This window comes from Tachypleus tridentatus, chromosome 9 (assembly GCF_004210375.1).
Source record: "Tachypleus tridentatus isolate NWPU-2018 chromosome 9, ASM421037v1, whole genome shotgun sequence".
Lineage (NCBI taxonomy): Eukaryota > Metazoa > Arthropoda > Merostomata > Xiphosura > Limulidae > Tachypleus > Tachypleus tridentatus.
The window spans coordinates 7,740,594-7,761,618 of NC_134833.1; the positions used below are offsets into that span (position 1 = coordinate 7,740,594).

The 21,025-nt window shown below is 34.4% G+C and overlaps 1 protein-coding gene across 4 annotated transcripts in view; it reads right to left on the reverse strand.

Annotated features, from left to right (window-relative positions):
• Positions 1–8,226: 8,226 nt before the first annotated feature.
• Positions 8,227–21,025, reverse strand: part of LOC143224723 (uncharacterized) — a 171,753-nt gene continuing 158,954 nt past the window's right edge. For 3 of the 4 annotated variants that reach the window (XM_076452964.1, XM_076452967.1, XM_076452965.1), the window contains one exon: positions 8,227–9,995. In XM_076452964.1, the coding sequence (XP_076309079.1) occupies positions 9,696–9,995 (300 nt within the window). In that variant the 3' untranslated portion in view covers positions 8,227–9,695. Of the gene's footprint in view, positions 9,996–20,296; positions 20,432–21,025 lie in introns of those variants that run through there. The other variant, XM_076452968.1, reaches the window with a different exon arrangement.

Below are 21,025 nucleotides of genomic sequence, written 5' to 3' on the forward strand. Positions count from 1 at the left end.
CAACGTGGTAGTAAATGACTTATGTGGATATTTTCATTATGAATCACAAGTTGATGAAATAAGCTATTTGACAAGGTGTAACGAACATCGTGATGAAAGGCTTGTCTAAGTTTCGAAAACGTTTGAATTATTAATGCTTATTTATATAGACAAAAAGTTGTTCAAACAATGTACAGTTGCAGTTAAAAAGTCGAGAATATTTTAAGTTTAGTATCTCAATATGGACTCGGTCTTATGACGGACCACGTGATATGTGTGTACTTAGTCTTTTTTAGATATAATTTTGGCCTGGCATGGCCAAGCGCGTATGGCGTGCGACTCGTAATCCGAGGGTCGCGGGTTCGCACCAAACATGGTCGCCCTCCCAGCCGTGGGGGCGTTATAATGTGACGGTCAATCCCACTATTCGTTGGTAAAAGAGTAGCCCAAGAGTTGGCGGTGGGTGGTGATGACTAGCTGCCTTCCCTCTAGTCTTACACTGCTAAATTAGGGACGGCTAGCACAGATAGCCCTCGAGTAGCTTTGTGCGAAATTCCGAAAACAAACAAACAAACAGATATAATTTTAAATATAGTGTGTATATCTTCATACATTTTGCGATCTTTCGGTTAATATTACAAGTCTTTCACATACAAAAAATATATTTTTAGTGAGGCATTTTTTAATAAAATAAAGATTTGTTTATGAGTATATTGACTATTTGTCTTGGTAATCCGTGTGCAAAGTAATTTTCATGTTAAAATCAAAAGTACTATTTCCTCATCTCAGATTTACTTTGTGTAATCCTCCAAGACCTCATAAATGGAGGGCCCGGCATGACCAGCTGGGTTAAGGCGTTCGACTCGTAATCTGAGGGTCGCGGGTTCAAATCTCCGTCGCACCAAACATGCTCGCCCTTTCAGCCGTGGTGGCATTATAATGTTACAGTCAATCCCACTGTTCGTTTGTAAAAGAGTAGCCCAAGAGTTGGCAGTGGGTGGTGATGACAAGTTGTCTTCCCTCTAGTCTTGCACTGCTAAATTAGGGATGGCTAGCGCAGATAGCCCTCGTGTAGCTTTGTGCGAAATTCAAAAAACAAACCTCATAAATAGATTTCAAACCTATTTTGTCCAGTCAAACGTAATCTTATTTTTCTACCCTATCTCAAAATGGAATCGGTTAATCCGATCGACCTCGTAACCACAACAAGATATTTTTTCTTTCTAGAATGGCTTCAAAGTGAATATGAAACTCTTCATTTATTCTTAGTTCTATGTTCGTGACAGTATACATCTATTTATAATTAAATTTCATTGCGCTTGGAACAGTAACTACTGTTCGCGCCAATGCAAGTTGTTAATCACTCAGATGTCCTAAAAATATCCCCATTTTTACGTTTCTGTTATTTTTATAATATATAAACATGAAAAACAATAAGTACTTAACAGTCGTTTTTCTTCTCTTGATTGTCGAAAAGTTAACCCTAACTTTATGTACTACTTATAGTATTGCACTTAATTTTTTTATTTAATAATGCACCAAACAATTTGTGATGAAAAATTCGCTTGAAGTAAAAATGTATTCTTAAGACGGCTGGTATGGGCATTAAAACTTTAAGTAAAATAAAGTACAGAACAACGTTTCGACCTTCTTAGGTCATCGTCAGATTAACATGGTTAACCTGAAGATCACCTAAGAAGCTCAAAATGTTGTTCTGTGTTTGAATTTAAGTTTTAATACCTATATCAGCCATTTTGAGAATACAATGCACCATACAATACATATAAGTAAGAGAAATTCCCTTACCTTTCAAATTTTTTATGGCTTTTGAACTGTGACAAAAGTCGTTACAAATTTATCCAAGCTAGTCTTACTTTCCCACAGGAAAAGTTTTAATAATTTTGAGTGAAATTGACATTTAATCGTTCCGAACATAACGTTATTTGATAGATGAAATCCTCGAGTTTCTATTGGTTATAGGTAATATATAATTAAAGGTAAAATTCACTAATTGTGAAAAAAAAAAGAGACTGTGACCATCGAGTAGCAGGAGGTTTCTTATTCGATGTAACCAAACAAAATAAGTATGGTTTATCTGATCAATGACGGTGAGCAACTTACGTTAAAGTTTGTGATTTTTAGGGCTGATGGATAAAATATGGATGATGACATGTTAAGAGTACATGTGTCACGTGCGTTACATTAAGGGAAATTCAGGATTTTTTTAAATATTGCCTTTTACGACTAAAATTTAAAACTTATACTATTGAAATGAATTACTAGCTAAGCTTTTCATTTTGCTATTCTAATCAGTATAACAGAGACAAAATTGGTTTAATAACATTTTGAGCATAAGACACTTAAAACCTTGTGTCATGCGCAGTGAAGGATACTCGTTGTGACACGGTTCAGAAATGAAACAAACAAATAAAAATTCAGAAAAATGAGGAGCATGAAATAAAAATATTTACAACAGGCTACACCCACTCATTACCACCCAGTTGCCCAGAATCTTCAAGTATATTTGAAAGTCCTACATAGTCGGAAAAACCATCCTAAACCTCTCAACGAATTAGAATGACAATTTTGTCTGGTTCCACCTAACTTTATAGACTGGATACAGAGTTAATTGCACAACAATATCCTCCATGGAAATAGGACTTGCACAGCAGCGTACGTAAGAAGAACAGTGGATTGAGACACCTAATTTGAAACGAAGTTTTACCATTAATAAGATAAACAAGATTTTGAAGTTTACGATGATTCAGCAGCTTCCATCTAAATCTTATGAGAAAGTTGTAATCACGTTTAATTACATGTCTGTCAAGTCCCTCACATTCAACATCACTGTTACAAAAAACTATATACAGTACCCTTTCTTGAAATAATCCCTACAGTCCCTTGTTGCTGAAAATACCAGAAACTAAGTAGCAGAAACAGGTGGTTACTCGAAACAAGGGGAACTTCACATTCTTATAACAGTAGGACAGTGGTGCTATGAAGGTTGTAGAGGATGTATGTAACATGGTTGAACGTTACTGACATATGAACGAGAGGAGTTACAGGACAGGACAGTGGTGCTATGAAGGTTGTAGAGGATGTATGTAACATGGTTGAACGTTACTGATACGAGAAGTTACAGTAGGACAGTGGTGCTATGAAGGTTGTAGAGGATGTATGTAACATGGTTGAACGTTACTGATACGAGAAGTTACAGTAGGACAGCGGTGCTATGAAGGTTGTAGAGGATGTATGTAACATGGTTGAACGTTACTGATACGAGAGGACAGCTATGAAGGTTGTAGAGGATGTATTACAGTAGGACAGTGGTGCTATGAAGGTTGTAGAGGATGTATGTAACATGGTTGAACGTTACTGATACGAGAAGTTACAGTAGGATGTATGTAACATGGTTGGTGCTATGAAGGTTGTAGAGGATGTATGTAACATGGTTGGACGTTACTGATACGAGAAGTTACAGTAGGACAGTGGTGCTATGAAGGTTGTAGAGGATGTATGTAACATGGTTGAACGTTACTGATACGAGACGTTATACCAAACCTTTGTTAACAGTTAGTACAGTACATACATCCACAATGGAATGATCTAAATAAGTGTATTATGAAACCAAAGACAAACTACTAGCCAAACAATGGTCAACAAGTTCACATTCAGACGTGGAATGCATTAATACCAATCGACCTTTGTTCTGATTACAATCAAAAACCGTACTGTGTTCCACTAACTCTGTGTCGGCGCCTGTCTTGTGAAAATGGGGTTTCTCGGGGTACTCCCGTTTCCCCCGCATCAAATCCTGAGGCATTTGGATTTATAGATCCCAGCCACTCGGTGGTAGAAGGCGTTGTTGGTATGCCGCTTCTTTTCGTTCTTCCTCGTGTCAGCCTGGACCACGCCTACCCTGTTGCCTTCAATCATCCGGCCTTTTCAGTGCTTCTCTCTGAAACAACCTTCAATATGTCAACTCCTCAAACACCCGGCATGATACATCACCAGGAAAAATTAAACAATCTATTACAGCTTTTAACTCCTAACGTGAGCGGGGCGAAGGGGGATATTAATATCCCTGAAAATCGGGAAGTTCATCTTCCTTTAGAAACTAAATACCTGCCACGAAATGTTCATTTTTAACTCTGTATTCAAGCACAACACAGAAGCAAGTTAGGTATCTTCTATTGCTTCTCATAATTAACAAAGCTAGCAGCTCCAACTAAAGCTGCTATTGGACAACTTCTATAGTCATTGATTAAATAAGCCAAATAACCGACAACATTACCAACTTGAAGACATTAAATAGCAAGATGTACGATACTAAACTGACACCAGTGACCACAGACATCTGGTATCAAGCATGGTCAAAGGTTGTGACATTACACTTCAAGACAAAGAACAATAAAACCCTAACTTAGAGGAATATAATATGACCTGTATTCAGTGCCAAAGATGAAAATAGTTAAAAGCATTGTCCATATTATTTTTGGAGAACAAAATAATTGTTTATTTGCATAAAAATTATAATTCATAATGTTTGCAACATTGATTGAAGTTTGTTTGATCAAACTTATTACAAATACAGCTTTCTCTAGGCTAAGGATGCCTCTCTAGCTATTTGTGTGTTAGCATAAATTCAACAAATTCCAAGTAATAATGTACTTTCATTGACACACGTTTGAGCTTAAAATGGTCTAACCTTCCTTATAACTTGTGTACACATAAAAAGAAGGTTACACATTATATTCTATCATTCTGTAGGTAAACTTTTAAAGAAACAATACATCAAATTGATGGCAGATCTAGTACCCAAACAATATACAGATATTGGACAATATATATTATAAAATTCCCATAAATAGCTGTGCAAAAATTATCTAACTAATTTGGTTTAAACCTATATTAGTTTTACACAACACTGATAGTAAAAGCAAACAATGTTGTACAGGAATATCTTACATTCATTATTTTATTCACTATTTGTTACTTGAAAAACAGAAAATGTCAATACAAGATCAGATAGTTTGAAAATAACTTTAGAATTTTGTTTTCATCTCTATTCACGTTGTCACTTTACACGTAACCTAGGCGATTAGTTTATCTCAAGATCCTGCCTGCTTTATGAGTAAACATGTTGAATTAATACGTTTAAAATCTGTTTCATTAATACAACGAAATACATTCTGTTTCATCAAGCGTCACATGCAAAGTCTTAAGCCATTTATTGAGAAATATTTCAGGGGTATTTGACTAGGCTAAACACTAAATTCAAGCCATGACTTTGTGAAATAACATACTTGAAAGGACACAGAAATTTAATTTACAACAGTAAATAAAATACAGAAATATTCCACAGACTCATTCAACACCTGGTAATCATAATTAGTTATGTCTAATACACAGAATAACGTTAGCAAGAAAAAAACGTTTCAATATGCAAATTAAAAGTTAACTGGTTTGATGTATAATTTTCTTTTATTTACGATGATGAAAACTTAGTACTTAACACAAAAGTACAACACATCTGAAGACTAGCTGAGGAGATAGTGATAGCCTGAAACTATCAGTTTAGAATTCCATAATTATTACTAAGTCTAATATTAATCTGAAGTATCAATTCCTTGAAATGAAAGTGATTATAATGAACTGTAATTAATTTTTAATTATCACCTTCCTTTCTTTGATACACTAAAAAAAGAAATGGAAGAATCAGCTTAAGTCACCTACAGATAAAACTTGTAAACATATTTTTACTAAAAATAAATATATAAAATGTGTGCCATATTAACAATTTAAATTACTGAAACTTCATTATTTACTAATTCAAACCTAAGAAACAGTTATGAATTCCACTTGACACAAAATTATTATTCTTGTTCAAGAGTTTGGACTTGGATATAAATTAAGACATATATATATTCTTAAAGATAGTGCAAACAAAATTAGATACCTCATAAGTTCTAAAAACACACGGCTGACAAATTACTGGAACAAAACTGACATTTAACTATGGTCTCTCCTTCAGATGCCACAGTATTGGTTTATTTAATATATAAACAAATATTGTGCTATCATTTGTGGACAAGTTTTATTTAAGACTATTTAGCTATAAATACTGATGATATTGAACAACTATTTTTTACTTGAAACCATTTAAGAAAAGGCAAACATTTGATTAATTCTCTCATAAAACAGAGAAGAGTCACATTCATTTCTAATGTGTAAAATAATCAAAAGACTTAAATATTTTCATCAGGCAAAACCTTTTAATAAAGTGATTTTTTTTACTAACTTGTAGAAATAAAACCCAGTAAACAACTTATAAAACAATGAAAATAAATTCTTTAATACCTGAATGTTGTTATGCAAATACTAAAATATTCCACTAGATTAGTAAATAAAATAGTCTTCTAACTAGTACTTATAACCAAACATACAAGCACACACAGAGTCAATGAGAAATATAATTTTCTCCAAGTTTTAAAGCTATTCATATTTTTCTAGCTACACGATAAAATCATAGCTTTATGTGTGTGTGTATATTTCCATTTTTTGAAATTAATATGGGTTATGTAAATAATTATTGTATACAAAAATTACAAGAATATGAGCAAATGGTCCAATTAACAATATTCTTTTACAGTAGTTTTAATAAAAGTTGGACACATAATAGTTTCCATCAAGCTATAAACCACAGATATGGTTTGACAATAAGCAGGTACAGGTGTAACAACAAAAACCATGACAGTTGTTTGGCCTGAATAAATAACCAGTAAAAATCATGTTATGTTATGACAACCAATAATTACAAATATAAAATGGATAATTCAGTCACCACACTGATTCCAATATAAGGTATAAAGCTCTATGCAAAACATAACCAAACAACTATAATTTACGAGTGGTCTCAAATACACCAATCAAATGTAAAAAATACATTAATACAAAGCTGTATTAACAATGTATTTTACATATTCCACATTACAGTTGATGGATTACATTAATATATAAATAAAACATTAACAGTGTAAATGTAATTGACTAAGTTAAAAGCAGGACTGAACAAAAGAATGTTACAACAATATAGGAATAATGTTGATTACAAACCTTCCATCTTCTGTGAGGCACAGGTCAGCCGACATGTACTCTGATAAAGATAACTACAGGTTAATGAAGTGTTTTTTTGTTAATTACCAGTAATGTCTATTGTACATGAGAACTATTAGTGTAATTATTTACCTTACCCCTTGTACATTTGTGATGAATTCTTTTCAATAGTCAGTGTTAGCAGTTTTAACTTCGTTTTACCTTGTAAGCAACCAAACTTTATCATCTTTACATTTAACCTCAATAAAACAGAATAACTAATCTCTAATTAGTGCAAAATACCTTTCTGACACAAGAAAATCATGTGATACAACTTGAGTATCCCGGAAAGCAGATATTCCTTTCCCAGAGGCGGACTGGCTATTTTATAAATCCAGTTAGGTTATCAGTTTGTTCTCTGGTTCTTTTCTTCTTCTCTACTTTGAAATATTTTGCTTGGACTTTTATACATGTAAAACAAGAGGTATATTAAGGATTGGTAAAATATGCATGCTATTGTGAGGTCATCCCTTGAAAAACTTGTCTTTGACTCTACACATGGAATTAGTAGAATGTAGCTGTGTTTTCAGTTTTATACTCACTTCTCCTACATGTAAAACAAGAGGTATATTAAGGATTGGTAAAATATGCATGCTATTGTGAGGTCATCCCTTGAAAAACTTGTCTTTGACTCTACACATGGGATTAGTAGAATGTAGCTGTGTTTTCAGTTTTATACTCACTTCTCCCAGTGTTACAAAATTCAAATCCTTGAATCTGTTAATTAAAGCACTTGCACCTGAGTAATGTATTTATTTACTGTACAAATCACTCATTAAACCTTCTGCACTTATATATATGGCAAACTTACTAAGGTTGTCTGCTGCCATCCCTAGTTGTGAACTACTGACCAGAGGGGATATATGTGGCAAACTTACTAAGGTTGTCTGCTGCCATCCCTAGTTTTGAACTACTGACCAGAGGGAAGTCGGCAACATACTACCACACACTATCCAAGGGATTAACTGTCACCTTTGTAATGCACCCATAGCTTAAAGAACAAAGAATACTGTAGCATCACTCAGACTTGAACAGTATTCATTAACACTGAAACTCAGAGCTCTACCATAGGGCCAAGTGAACTTTCTGTAAGGTTAGTTAGATTTTATTATTTCACAAACTTTTGACAACATTACTGGAACCTTTCATGTGTAATGTATACATTGATATAAACGTATATATACATTCAAAAGTGGCGAAAGATCAGTTGTTCAAGAATTTTATCACACAAACTACAAAACTTCAGATTAAATTAAAAGCAACATGAAACCTAAGTAACAGTTAAAATAAACAAAAAACTTTTACTTTGAGCTATAAAGTTAAAAATGTGTCCACCAGTTCATGTTTATACAGGTACTGAACTTAGCCCATCTTACAGCAATTATTAAGTTGTGTGTGTTTATGTTTAGCTTGTTTTTTGTAGAACAAAGCCACATTGGGCCATCTGCTGTGTCCACCAGTTTATGTTTATATATGTTAGCCATCTTACAGTAATAAGTACACTTTGTGGAGCCTTTCTCAGCCAACTCTATTGAAAAAACAATCAAAATAACTTTATAGAGTTGAAAAACCAGATCTTATATAATACAACCACTATTATGTGATATGTAGATAGAGTTCAAGTTTCTTTCTCCGGGTCTAGAATTATTAGAAAATTAGCCATGAAGGTGGGTAATTCAGGAATATTATAAAGATAAAACCATAATTAATAATAATAATAATAGAGTACTGGGAAGGTATTCTGGAAATCAATCTGCCAAATATATCTTCCTGACTTGTAGACTGGATGTTACAAATGTAAAAAAATGTTTTAAACAGCAATTATTAAAATACTGAAATTAGCCATAATTTTAACTAAAAGGTTTTAATTTGTAGCATTAGAACAATTCTGTTATAATGGGCCTTCTTTATGTTATAAAAAAATTTGTTCTCTATCTCGCTAAATTTACCTCCACTGTAATCTAACATTCACTGTTTGTGTTGATGACCAGTGGTCACCATTTTGAAAACTGGACAGTTAATTTAAACAAAACTGGCTGGTTGAATTACAAGTGAGCACTAACTTATGTTTATATAATAACTTTTAAAAAAGTTACAAGTGGTATATAGTGTTCTGCAACAGGTTTACAGAACCAAAATGTGTTAAAACAATCAACTGCTATTATGCTATAACTCTCATTGTATACATCTTAAATCATCAAAATTCATGTAATTTAAAAAGAACATTAATCCCATTAATGACTAAAAACAAAAAATTTACACATTCAAATATTAGTTAAAAAACAAAGGGTCAGCTGCCTATACCATTGTCAAAAATTAAACAAAATAACTAGGCCTAGTCTTTTTAATTTTATTGCATGCTGGTTCTCACCACTGTTTAAATTGTCACTGAATGATAGTATACACAAGCCAGAAGTTGCCTTGCTACTTGCAATAGGAATGGCAAAATGACTTGCATGCACAACGAGTCTACGTACGTGAGAAATGCCATGATGGATACCCCGGGGCTCACTCGGCCGGAAAACACCTTCCACGTTTAGTCAGTAATACACAGAAATAGGTCACACTGTAGTGCTGTAAGAGCTATGACTGTAAGTGACCCGCTGACCATCAGGTTCCAGAGTAATATCTTCAGATGAAGCAAGATTGACTATAATACTTCCACTAGTCCTTTGGCTCTGACTATAACTAGCCCGACTGTCTCTACTCAGATGGTCTTCTGAATCTGCTGTCACACTTTCAGGGCTAGGGGTCGTGGGCCGGTAATCGTCTCCTATTGCAAGACTTCGCTCATCTGGTGGTGTAGACTCACTGACCTGGTGATTTCCCAGGGCTGACCCTCTGGTACCTTCCTCTATAGCCTTTAAATAAAGTATGCAATTTGTAAATATTGATTTCATGGACATGCCAATCCCATAATCTTAAGCTTAAAGAAGTCAAAGTCATTTTTTTCTGCATATAAAACAAAAGTTACTTTTTATTACAAAGTTTGAAGTAAATGTATATTATAGTACTTACTATTTGCACCATTACAGCTTTATTCTATTGCTCCATATGAATGAAAGATGTTGAAACCTCACAACTATCTATAGGCTAAGTAGCTGATGAAAGTTCAATATATCATTTTTATATGTAATTTGTTTGTGCAATTTTGAAAGTGCAAAAATATTTCACTGTAATTGCTGTTCAGAAAAATCTTTTCTTCTAGAAAAATATACCAAGTTCTTATCACATTGTTTCAAACTCCATGCAGACCTCCAATGAACTAGAGCCATGTTAGTTTAAGTGGTCGAACCTAGGTTGAAAAACAGTGACTGGCTAAGAAACTGAGAAACATACATTTTTATCCAAATTACATGGTCAAATTAGTCATTTCTTACTGAATAACTATAAACTCTGACATATTTGTTTAAATATTGGACAGATTTATTATTTTTAAATTTAATGATAGAATTAAAGCTCAGTGCTGATAAGTTTATTCATGAGTAACATCCAATCATCTGCACAGATCAGTGTGACCAGACCATAAAGAATATTAATTATCTTTTCTTTTTTCAGAGTCTTGTGACATCCCAAGGTTAATAACCACTACTGTTGAGATAACCTCGTGTCATCAGCAGGTACCCCATGACGACACAGACTTGTGGAAACTTTGTAATAGTTTGTTATAAACCATTCAAGTCATCCCCAAGCTGTAGTTATATAAGTAAGTAAAGTTTAATACAGTAATTTGTCACCAATAAAAAATATGGAATAACTCTTGAAAGAAATATCAATGTAAGATAAAACCAGGGCCCACTAGCATTCTACACTGAAGATAAGCTACACCTTGTATGGTATTTATTAACAGAAGCCTCAGTCAATAAAGAAATATCAATGTAAGATGATACCAGGGCCCACTAGCATTCTACACTGAAGATAAGCTACACCTTGTATGGTATTTATTAACAGAAGCCTCAGTCAATAAAGAAATATCAATGTAGATGATACCAGGGCCCACTAGCATTCTACACCGAAGATAAGCTACACCTTGTATGGTATTTATTAACAGAAGTCTCAGTCAATAAAGAAATATCAATGTAAGATACCAGGGCCCACTAGCATTCTACACTGAAGATAAGCTACACCTTGTATGGTATTTATTAACAGAAGCCTCAGTCAATAAAGAAATATCAATGTAAGATGATACCAGGGCCCACTAGCATTCTACACTGAAGATAAGTTACACCTTGTATGGTATTTATTAACAGAAGCCTCAGTCAATAAAGAAATATCAATGTAAGATACCAGGGCCCACTAGCATTCTACACTGAAGATAAGCTACACCTTGTATGGTATTTATTAACAGAAGCCTCAGTCAATAAAGAAATATCAATGTAAGATACCAGGGCCCACTAGCATTCTACACTGAGATAAGCTACACCTTGTATGGTATTTATTAACAGAAGCCTCAGTCAATAAAGAAATATCAATGTAAGATACCAGAGCCCACTAGCATTCTACACTGAAGATAAGCTACACCTTGTATGGTATTTATTAACAAAAGCCTCAGACAACACAGAAATATCAATGTAAGATGATACCAGGCCCACTAGCATTCTGCACTGAAGATAAGCTATACCTTGTATAGTATTTATTAACAGAAGCCTCAGTCAATAAAGAAATATCAATGTAAGATGATACCAGGGCCCACTAGCATTCTACACTGAAGATAAGCTACACCTTGTATAGTATTTATTAACAGAAGCCTCAGTCAATAAAGAAATATAAATGTAAGATGATACCAGGGCCCACTAGCATTCTACACTGAAGATAAGCTATACCTTGTATGGTATTTATTAACAGAAGCCTCAGTCAATAAAGAAATATCAATGTAAGATGATACCAGGGCCCACTAGCATTCTACACTGAAGATAAGCTACACCTTGTATAGTATTTATTAACAGAAGCCTCAGTCAATAAAGATATATCAATGTAAGATGATACCAGGGACCACTAGCATTCTACACTGAAGATAAGCTACATCTTGTATGGTATTTATTAACAGAAGCCTCAGTCAATAAAGAAATATCAATGTAAGATGATACCAGGGCCCACTAGCATTCTACACTGAAGATAAGCTATACCTTGTATGGTATTTATTAACAGAAGCCTCAGTCAATAAAGAAATATCAATGTAAGATGATACCAGGGCCCACTAGCATTCTACACTGAAGATAAGCTATACCTTGTATAGTATTTATTAACAGAAGCCTCAGTCAATAAAGAAATATCAATGTAAGATGATACCAGGGCCCACTAGTATTCTACACTGAAGATAAACTACACCTTGTATAGTATTTATTAACAGAAGCCTCAGTCAATAAAGATATATCAATGTAAGATGATACCAGGGACCACTAGCATTCTACACTGAAGATAAGCTACATCTTGTATGGTATTTATTAACAGAAGCCTCAGTCAATAAAGAAATATCAATGTAAGATGATACCAGGGCCCACTAGCATTCTACACTGAAGATAAGCTACATCTTGTATGGTATTTATTAACAGAAGCCTCAGTCAATAAAGAAATATCAATGTAAGATGATACCAGGGCCCACTAGCATTCTACACTGAAGATAAGCTATACCTTGTATAGTATTTATTAACAGAAGCCTCAGTCAATAAAGAAATATCAATGTAAGATGATACCAGGGCCCACTAGCATTCTACACTGAAGATAAGCTATACCTTGTATAGTATTTATTAACAGAAGCCTCAGTCAATAAAGAAATATCAATGTAAGATGATACCAGGGCCCACTAGCATTCTACACTGAAGATAAGCTACACCTTGTATAGTATTTATTAACAGAAGCCTCAGTCAATAAAGAAATATCAATGTAAGATGATACCAGGGCCCACTAGCATTCTACACTGAAGATAAGCTACACCTTGTATAGTATTTATTAACAGAAGCCTCAGTCAATAAAGAAATATCAATGTAAGATGATACCAGGGCCCACTAGCATTCTACACTGAAGATAAGCTACACCTTGTATGGTATTTATTAACAGAAGCCTCAGTCAATAAAGAAATATCAATGTAAGATGATACCAGGGCCCACTAGCATTCTACACTGAAGATAAGCTACACCTTGTATGGTATTTATTAACAGAAGCCTCAGTCAATAAAGAAATATCAATGTAAGATGATACCAGGGCCCACTAGCATTCTACACTGAAGATAAGCTACACCTTGTATGGTATTTATTAACAGAAGCCTCAGTCAATAAAGAAATATCAATGTAAGATGATACCAGGGCCCACTAGCATTCTACACTGAAGATAAGCTATACCTTGTATAGTATTTATTAACAGAAGCCTCAGTCAATAAAGAAATATCAATGTAAGATGATACCAGGGCCCACTAGCATTCTACACTGAAGATAAGCTACACCTTGTATGGTATTTATTAACAGAAGCCTCAGTCAATAAAGAAATATCAATGTAAGATGATACCAGGGCCCACTAGCATTCTACACTGAAGATAAGCTACACCTTGTATGGTATTTATTAACAGAAGCCTCAGTCAATAAAGAAATATCAATGTAAGATGATACCAGGGCCCACTAGCATTCTACACTGAAGATAAGCTACACCTTGTATACCAGGGTATTTATTAACAAAGCCTCAGTCAATAAAGAAATATCAATGTAAGATGATACCAGGGCCCACTAGCATTCTACACTGAAGATAAGCTACACCTTGTATGGTATTTATTAACAAAAGCCTCAGACAATACAGAAATATCAATGTAAGATGATACCAGGGCCCACTAGCATTCTACACCGAAGATAAGCTACACCTTGTATGATATTTATTAACAAAAGCCTCAGTCAATAAAGAAATATCAATGTAAGATGATACCAGGGCCCACTAGCATTCTACACTGAAGATAAGCTACACCTTGTATGGTATTTATTAACAAAAGCCTCAGACAACACAGAAATATCAATGTAAGATGATACCAGGCCCACTAGCATTCTACACTGAAGATAAGCTATACCTTGTATAGTATTTATTAACAGAAGCCTCAATCAATAAAGAAATATCAATGTAAATGATACCAGGGCCCACTAGCATTCTACACTGAAGATAAGCTACACCTTGTATGGTATTTATTAACAGAAGCCTCAGTCAATAAAGAAATATCAATGTAAGATGATACCAGGGCCCACTAGCATTCTACACTGAAGATAAACTACACCTTGTATAGTATTTATTAACAGAAGCCTCAATCAATAAAGAAATATCAATGTAAGATACCAGGGCCCACTAGCATTCTACACTGAAGATAAGCTATACCTTGTATGGTATTTATTAACAAAAGCCTCAGACAACACAGAAATATCAATGTAAGATGATACCAGGGCCCACTAGCATTCTACACTGAAGATAAGCTATACCTTGTATGGTATTTATTAACAAAAGCCTCAATCAATTAAAAAAGAAATATCAATGTAAGATACCAGGGCCCACTAGCATTCTACACTGAAGATAAGCTACACCTTGTATGGTATTTATTAACAGAAGCCTCAGTCAATAAAGAAATATCAATGTAAGATGATACCAGGGCCCACTAGCATTCTACACTGAAGATAAACTACACCTTGTATAGTATTTATTAACAGAAGCCTCAATCAATAAAGAAATATCAATGTAAGATACCAGGGCCCACTAGCATTCTACACTGAAGATAAGCTATACCTTGTATGGTATTTATTAACAAAAGCCTCAGACAACACAGAAATATCAATGTAAGATGATACCAGGGCCCACTAGCATTCTACACTGAAGATAAGCTATACCTTGTATGGTATTTATTAACAGAAGCCTCAGTCAATAAAGAAATATCAATGTAAGATGATACCAGGGCCCACTAGCATTCTACACTGAAGATAAGCTATACCTTGTATGGTATTTATTAACAAAAGCCTCAGACAACACAGAAATATCAATGTAAGATGATACCAGGGCCCACTAGCATTCTACACTGAAGATAAGCTACACCTTGTATGGTATTTATTAACAAAAGCCTCAGACAACACAGAAATATCAATGTAAGATGATACCAGGGCCCACTAGCATTCTACACTGAAGATAAGCTACACCTTGTATGGTATTTATTAACAAAAGCCTCAGACAACACAGAAATATCAATGTAAGATGATACCAGGGCCCACTAGCATTCTACACTGAAGATAAGCTACACCTTGTATGGTATTTATTAACAAAAGCCTCAGACAACACAGAAATATCAATGTAAGATGATACCAGGGCCCACTAGCATTCTACACTGAAGATAAGCTATACCTTGTATAGTATTTATTAACAAAAGCCTCAGACAACACAGAAATATCAATGTAAGATGATACCAGGGCCCACTAGCATTCTACACTGAAGATAAGCTATACCTTGTATAGTATTTATTAACAAAAGCCTCAGACAACACAGAAATATCAATGTAAGATGATACCAGGGCCCACTAGCATTCTACACTGAAGATAAGCTATACCTTGTATAGTATTTATTAACAGAAGCCTCAGTCAATAAAGAAATATCAATGTAAGATGATACCAGGGCCCACTAGCATTCTACACTGAAGATAAGCTATACCTTGTATAGTATTTATTAACAGAAGCCTCAGTCAATAAAGAAATATCAATGTAAGATGATACCAGGGCCCACTAGCATTCTACACTGAAGATAAGCTATACCTTGTATAGTATTTATTAACAGAAGCCTCAGTCAATAAAGAAATATCAATGTAAGATGATACCAGGGCCCACTAGCATTCTACACTGAAGATAAGCTACACCTTGTATAATATTTATCAACAGAAGCCTCAATCAATAAAGAAATATCAATGTAAGATACCAGGGCCCACTAGCATTCTACACTGAAGATAAGCTATACCTTGTATGGTATTTATTAACAAAAGCCTCAGACAACACAGAAATATCAATGTAAGATGATACCAGGGCCCACTAGCATTCTACACTGAAGATAAGCTACACCTTGTATGGTATTTATTAACAGAAGCCTCAGTCAATAAAGAAATATCAATGTAAGATGATACCAGGGCCCACTAGCATTCTACACTGAAGATAAGCTATACCTTGTATAGTATTTATTAACAGAAGCCTCAGTCAATAAAGAAATATCAATGTAAGATGATACCAGGGCCCACTAGCATTCTACACTGAAGATAAGCTACACCTTGTATGGTATTTATTAACAGAAGCCTCAGTCAATAAAGAAATATCAATGTAAGATGATACCAGGGCCCAATAGCATTCTACACTGAAGATAAGCTATACCTTGTATGGTATTTATTAACAGAAGCCTCAGTCAATAAAGAAATATCAATGTAAGATGATACCAGGGCCCACTAGCATTCTACACTGAAGATAAGCTACACCTTGTATGGTATTTATTAACAAAAGCCTCAGACAACACAGAAATATCAATGTAAGATGATACCAGGGCCCACTAGCATTCTACACTGAAGATAAGCTACACCTTGTATGGTATTTATTAACAGAAGCCTCAGTCAATAAAGAAATATCAATGTAAGATGATACCAGGGCCCACTAGCATTCTACACTGAAGATAAGCTACACCTTGTATGGTATTTATTAACAGAAGCCTCAGTCAATAAAGAAATATCAATGTAAGATGATACCAGGGCCCACTAGCATTCTACACTGAAGATAAGCTATACCTTGTATGGTATTTATTAACAGAAGCCTCAGTCAATAAAGAAATATCAATGTAAGATGATACCAGGGCCCACTAGCATTCTACACTGAAGATAAGCTATACCTTGTATAGTATTTATTAACAGAAGCCTCAGTCAATAAAGAAATATCAATGTAAGATGATACCAGGGCCCACTAGCATTCTACACTGAAGATAAGCTACACCTTGTATAGTATTTATTAACAGAAGCCTCAGTCAATAAAGAAATATCAATGTAAGATGATACCAGGGCCCACTAGCATTCTACACTGAAGATAAGCTATACCTTGTATAGTATTTATTAACAGAAGCCTCAATCAATAAAGAAATATCAATGTAAGATACCAGGGCCCACTAGCATTCTACACTGAAGATAAGCTATACCTTGTATAGTATTTATTAACAGAAGCCTCAGTCAATAAAGAAATATCAATGTAAGATGATACCAGGGCCCACTAGCATTCTACACTGAAGATAAGCTACATCTTGTATGGTATTTATTAACAGAAGCCTCAGTCAATAAAGAAATATCAATGTAAGATGATACCAGGGCCCACTAGCATTCTACACTGAAGATAAGCTATACCTTGTATAGTATTTATTAACAGAAGCCTCAGTCAATAAAGAAATATCAATGTAAGATGATACCAGGGCCCACTAGCATTCTACACTGAAGATAAGCTACACCTTGTATAGTATTTATTAACAGAAGCCTCAGTCAATAAAGAAATATCAATGTAAGATGATACCAGGGCCCACTAGCATTCTACACTGAAGATAAGCTATACCTTGTATAGTATTTATTAACAGAAGCCTCAGTCAATAAAGAAATATCAATGTAAGATGATACCAGGGCCCACTAGCATTCTACACTGAAGATAAGCTACACCTTGTATAGTATTTATTAACAGAAGCCTCAGTCAATAAAGAAATATCAATGTAAGATGATACCAGGGCCCACTAGCATTCTACACTGAAGATAAGCTATACCTTGTATAGTATTTATTAACAGAAGCCTCAGTCAATAAAGAAATATCAATGTAAGATGATACCAGGGCCCACTAGCATTCTACACTGAAGATAAGCTACACCTTGTATAGTATTTATTAACAGAAGCCTCAGTCAATAAAGAAATATCAATGTAAGATGATACCAGGGCCCACTAGCATTCTACACTGAAGATAAGCTATACCTTGTATAGTATTTATTAACAGAAGCCTCAATCAATAAAGAAATATCAATGTAAGATGATACCAGGGCCCACTAGCATTCTACACTGAAGATAAGCTATACCTTGTATAGTATTTATTAACAGAAGCCTCAGTCAATAAAGAAATATCAATGTAAGATGATACCAGGGCCCACTAGCATTCTACACTGAAGATAAGCTACACCTTGTATAGTATTTATTAACAGAAGCCTCAGTCAATAAAGAAATATCAATGTAAGATACCAGGGCCCACTAGCATTCTACACTGAAGATAAGCTACACCTTGTATAGTATTTATTAACAGAAGTCTCAGTCAATAAAGAAATATCAATGTAAGATACCAGGGCCCACTAGCATTCTACACTGAAGATAAGCTACACCTTGTATAGTATTTATTAACAGAAGCCTCAGTCAATAAAGAAATATCAATGTAAGATACCAGGGCCCACTAGCATTCTACACTGAAGATAAGCTATACCTTGTATGGTATTTATTAACAAAAGCCTCAGACAATACAGAAATATCAATGTAAGATGATACCAGGGCCCACTAGCATTCTACACTGAAGATAAGCTATACCTTGTATGGTATTTATTAACAAAAGCCTCAGACAACACAGAAATATCAATGTAAGATGATACCAGGGCCCACTAGCATTCTACACTAAAGATAAGCTACACCTTGTATGGTATTTATTAACAAAAGCCTCAGACAACACAGAAATATCAATGTAAGATGATACCAGGGCCCACTAGCATTCTACACTGAAGATAAGCTATACCTTGTATAGTATTTATTAACAAAAGCCTCAGACAACACAGAAATATCAATGTAAGATGATACCAGGGCCCACTAGCATTCTACACTGAAGATAAGCTATACCTTGTATGGTATTTATTAACAAAAGCCTCAGACAACACAGAAATATCAATGTAAGATGATACCAGGGCCCACTAGCATTCTACACTGAAGATAAGCTATACCTTGTATGGTATTTATTAACAAAAGCCTCAGACAACACAGAAATATCAATGTAAGATGATACCAGGGCCCACTAACATTCTACACTGAAGATAAGCTATACCTTGTATGGTATTTATTAACAAAAGCCTCAGACAACACAGAAATATCAATGTAAGATGATACCAGGGCCCACTAGCATTCTACACTGAAGATAAGCTATACCTTGTATGGTATTTATTAACAAAAGCCTCAGACAACACAGAAATATCAATGTAAGATGATACCAGGGCCCACTAGCATTCTACACTGAAGATAAGCTATACCTTGTATGGTATTTATTAACAAAAGCCTCAGACAACACAGAAATATCAATGTAAGATGATACCAGGGCCCACTAGCATTCTACACTGAAGATAAGCTATACCTTGTATGGTATTTATTAACAAAAGCCTCAGACAACACAGAAATATCAATGTAAGATGATACCAGGGCCCACTAACATTCTACACTGAAGATAAGCTATACCTTGTATGGTATTTAGTAACAGAAGCCTCAGTCAATAAAGAAATATCAATGTAAGATAATACCAGGGCCCACTAACATTCTACACTGAAGATAAGCTATACCTTGTATGGTATTTATTAACAAAAGCCTCAGACAACACAGAAATATCAATGTAAGATGATACCAGGCCCACTAGCATTCTACACTAAGATAAGCTATACCTTGTATAGTATTTATTAACAGAAGCCTCAATCAATAAAGAAATATCAATGTAAGATGATACCAGGGCCCACTAGCATTCTACACTGAAGATAAGCTATACCTTGTATGGTATTTATTAACAAAAGCCTCAGACAACACAGAAATATCAATGTAAGATGATACCAGGGCCCACTAGCATTCTACACTAAAGATAAGCTACACCTTGTATGGTATTTATTAACAAAAGCCTCAGACAACACAGAAATATCTATGTAAGATGATACCAGGGCCCACTAGCATTCTACACTAAAGATAAGCTACACCTTGTATAGTATTTATTAACAGAAGACTCAGTCAATTTGTATGCAGTTTGTGATGATGAACGGAAAGTTTGGAGACGGGTATCATGGTAATGGGTTATAATAGTACCAGAGAAACAAGAGAATGACTGTTGTGTTATCACACAACTTATAAAATAAACTGTCTTTATTACTTTACCAATATTTGTATCAGTTTTCATACTTGGTACAATAAAGAATGCTCCAATAATATTATGTTCAAAATATGAAAAAAATTGAATACCGGAAGACTGAAAGTTTTCAAAATTAATCCATCAGTGGCCTGTAACAAATTCATCTAAAAACAAAAGATAAAAACACCATCTGAAAATATAAAAGTAAAACATCGCATCTCCCAAAAGTAAAATGTTTATAATATACAGCTAGTTTGTTAGTGGTTGTTTAAAAACACTGGTCTTATTGAACTGAAGTTGGTTGATGACAAGAAACCCACTTGAAATAAAAATGTATCTCAGAACGATTGGTATCAACACTTTTACTGATAAGGAGAGAACAATGTTTTGACTTTCCTAAATCTGAAGATGACCTAGGAAGGTTGAAACGTTGTTCTCTCCTTGTTAATAAAAGTGTTAATACCCAAGCTAGCCGTTCTGAGATATATTTAAACTGAAGTTTGTTGTGAAATCAACTAAACACATTACCCAACAACAACATATTAACAATTAACTGCTCACTACATTGAAAAAACAAACAAGCCTGTCAACAAGTTGGCTTAAATTCCTTGGGATATTAAGATCACAATAACTAGATTATGAACAAATGAATTAGTAGCAAAAAACAACTGGAAATGAGTTTGATATCTGAGAAGATTAATGACCATGTAAAGTGATTAAACTCTGAAACATGTTACCATGTTCACATGTCATCTCAA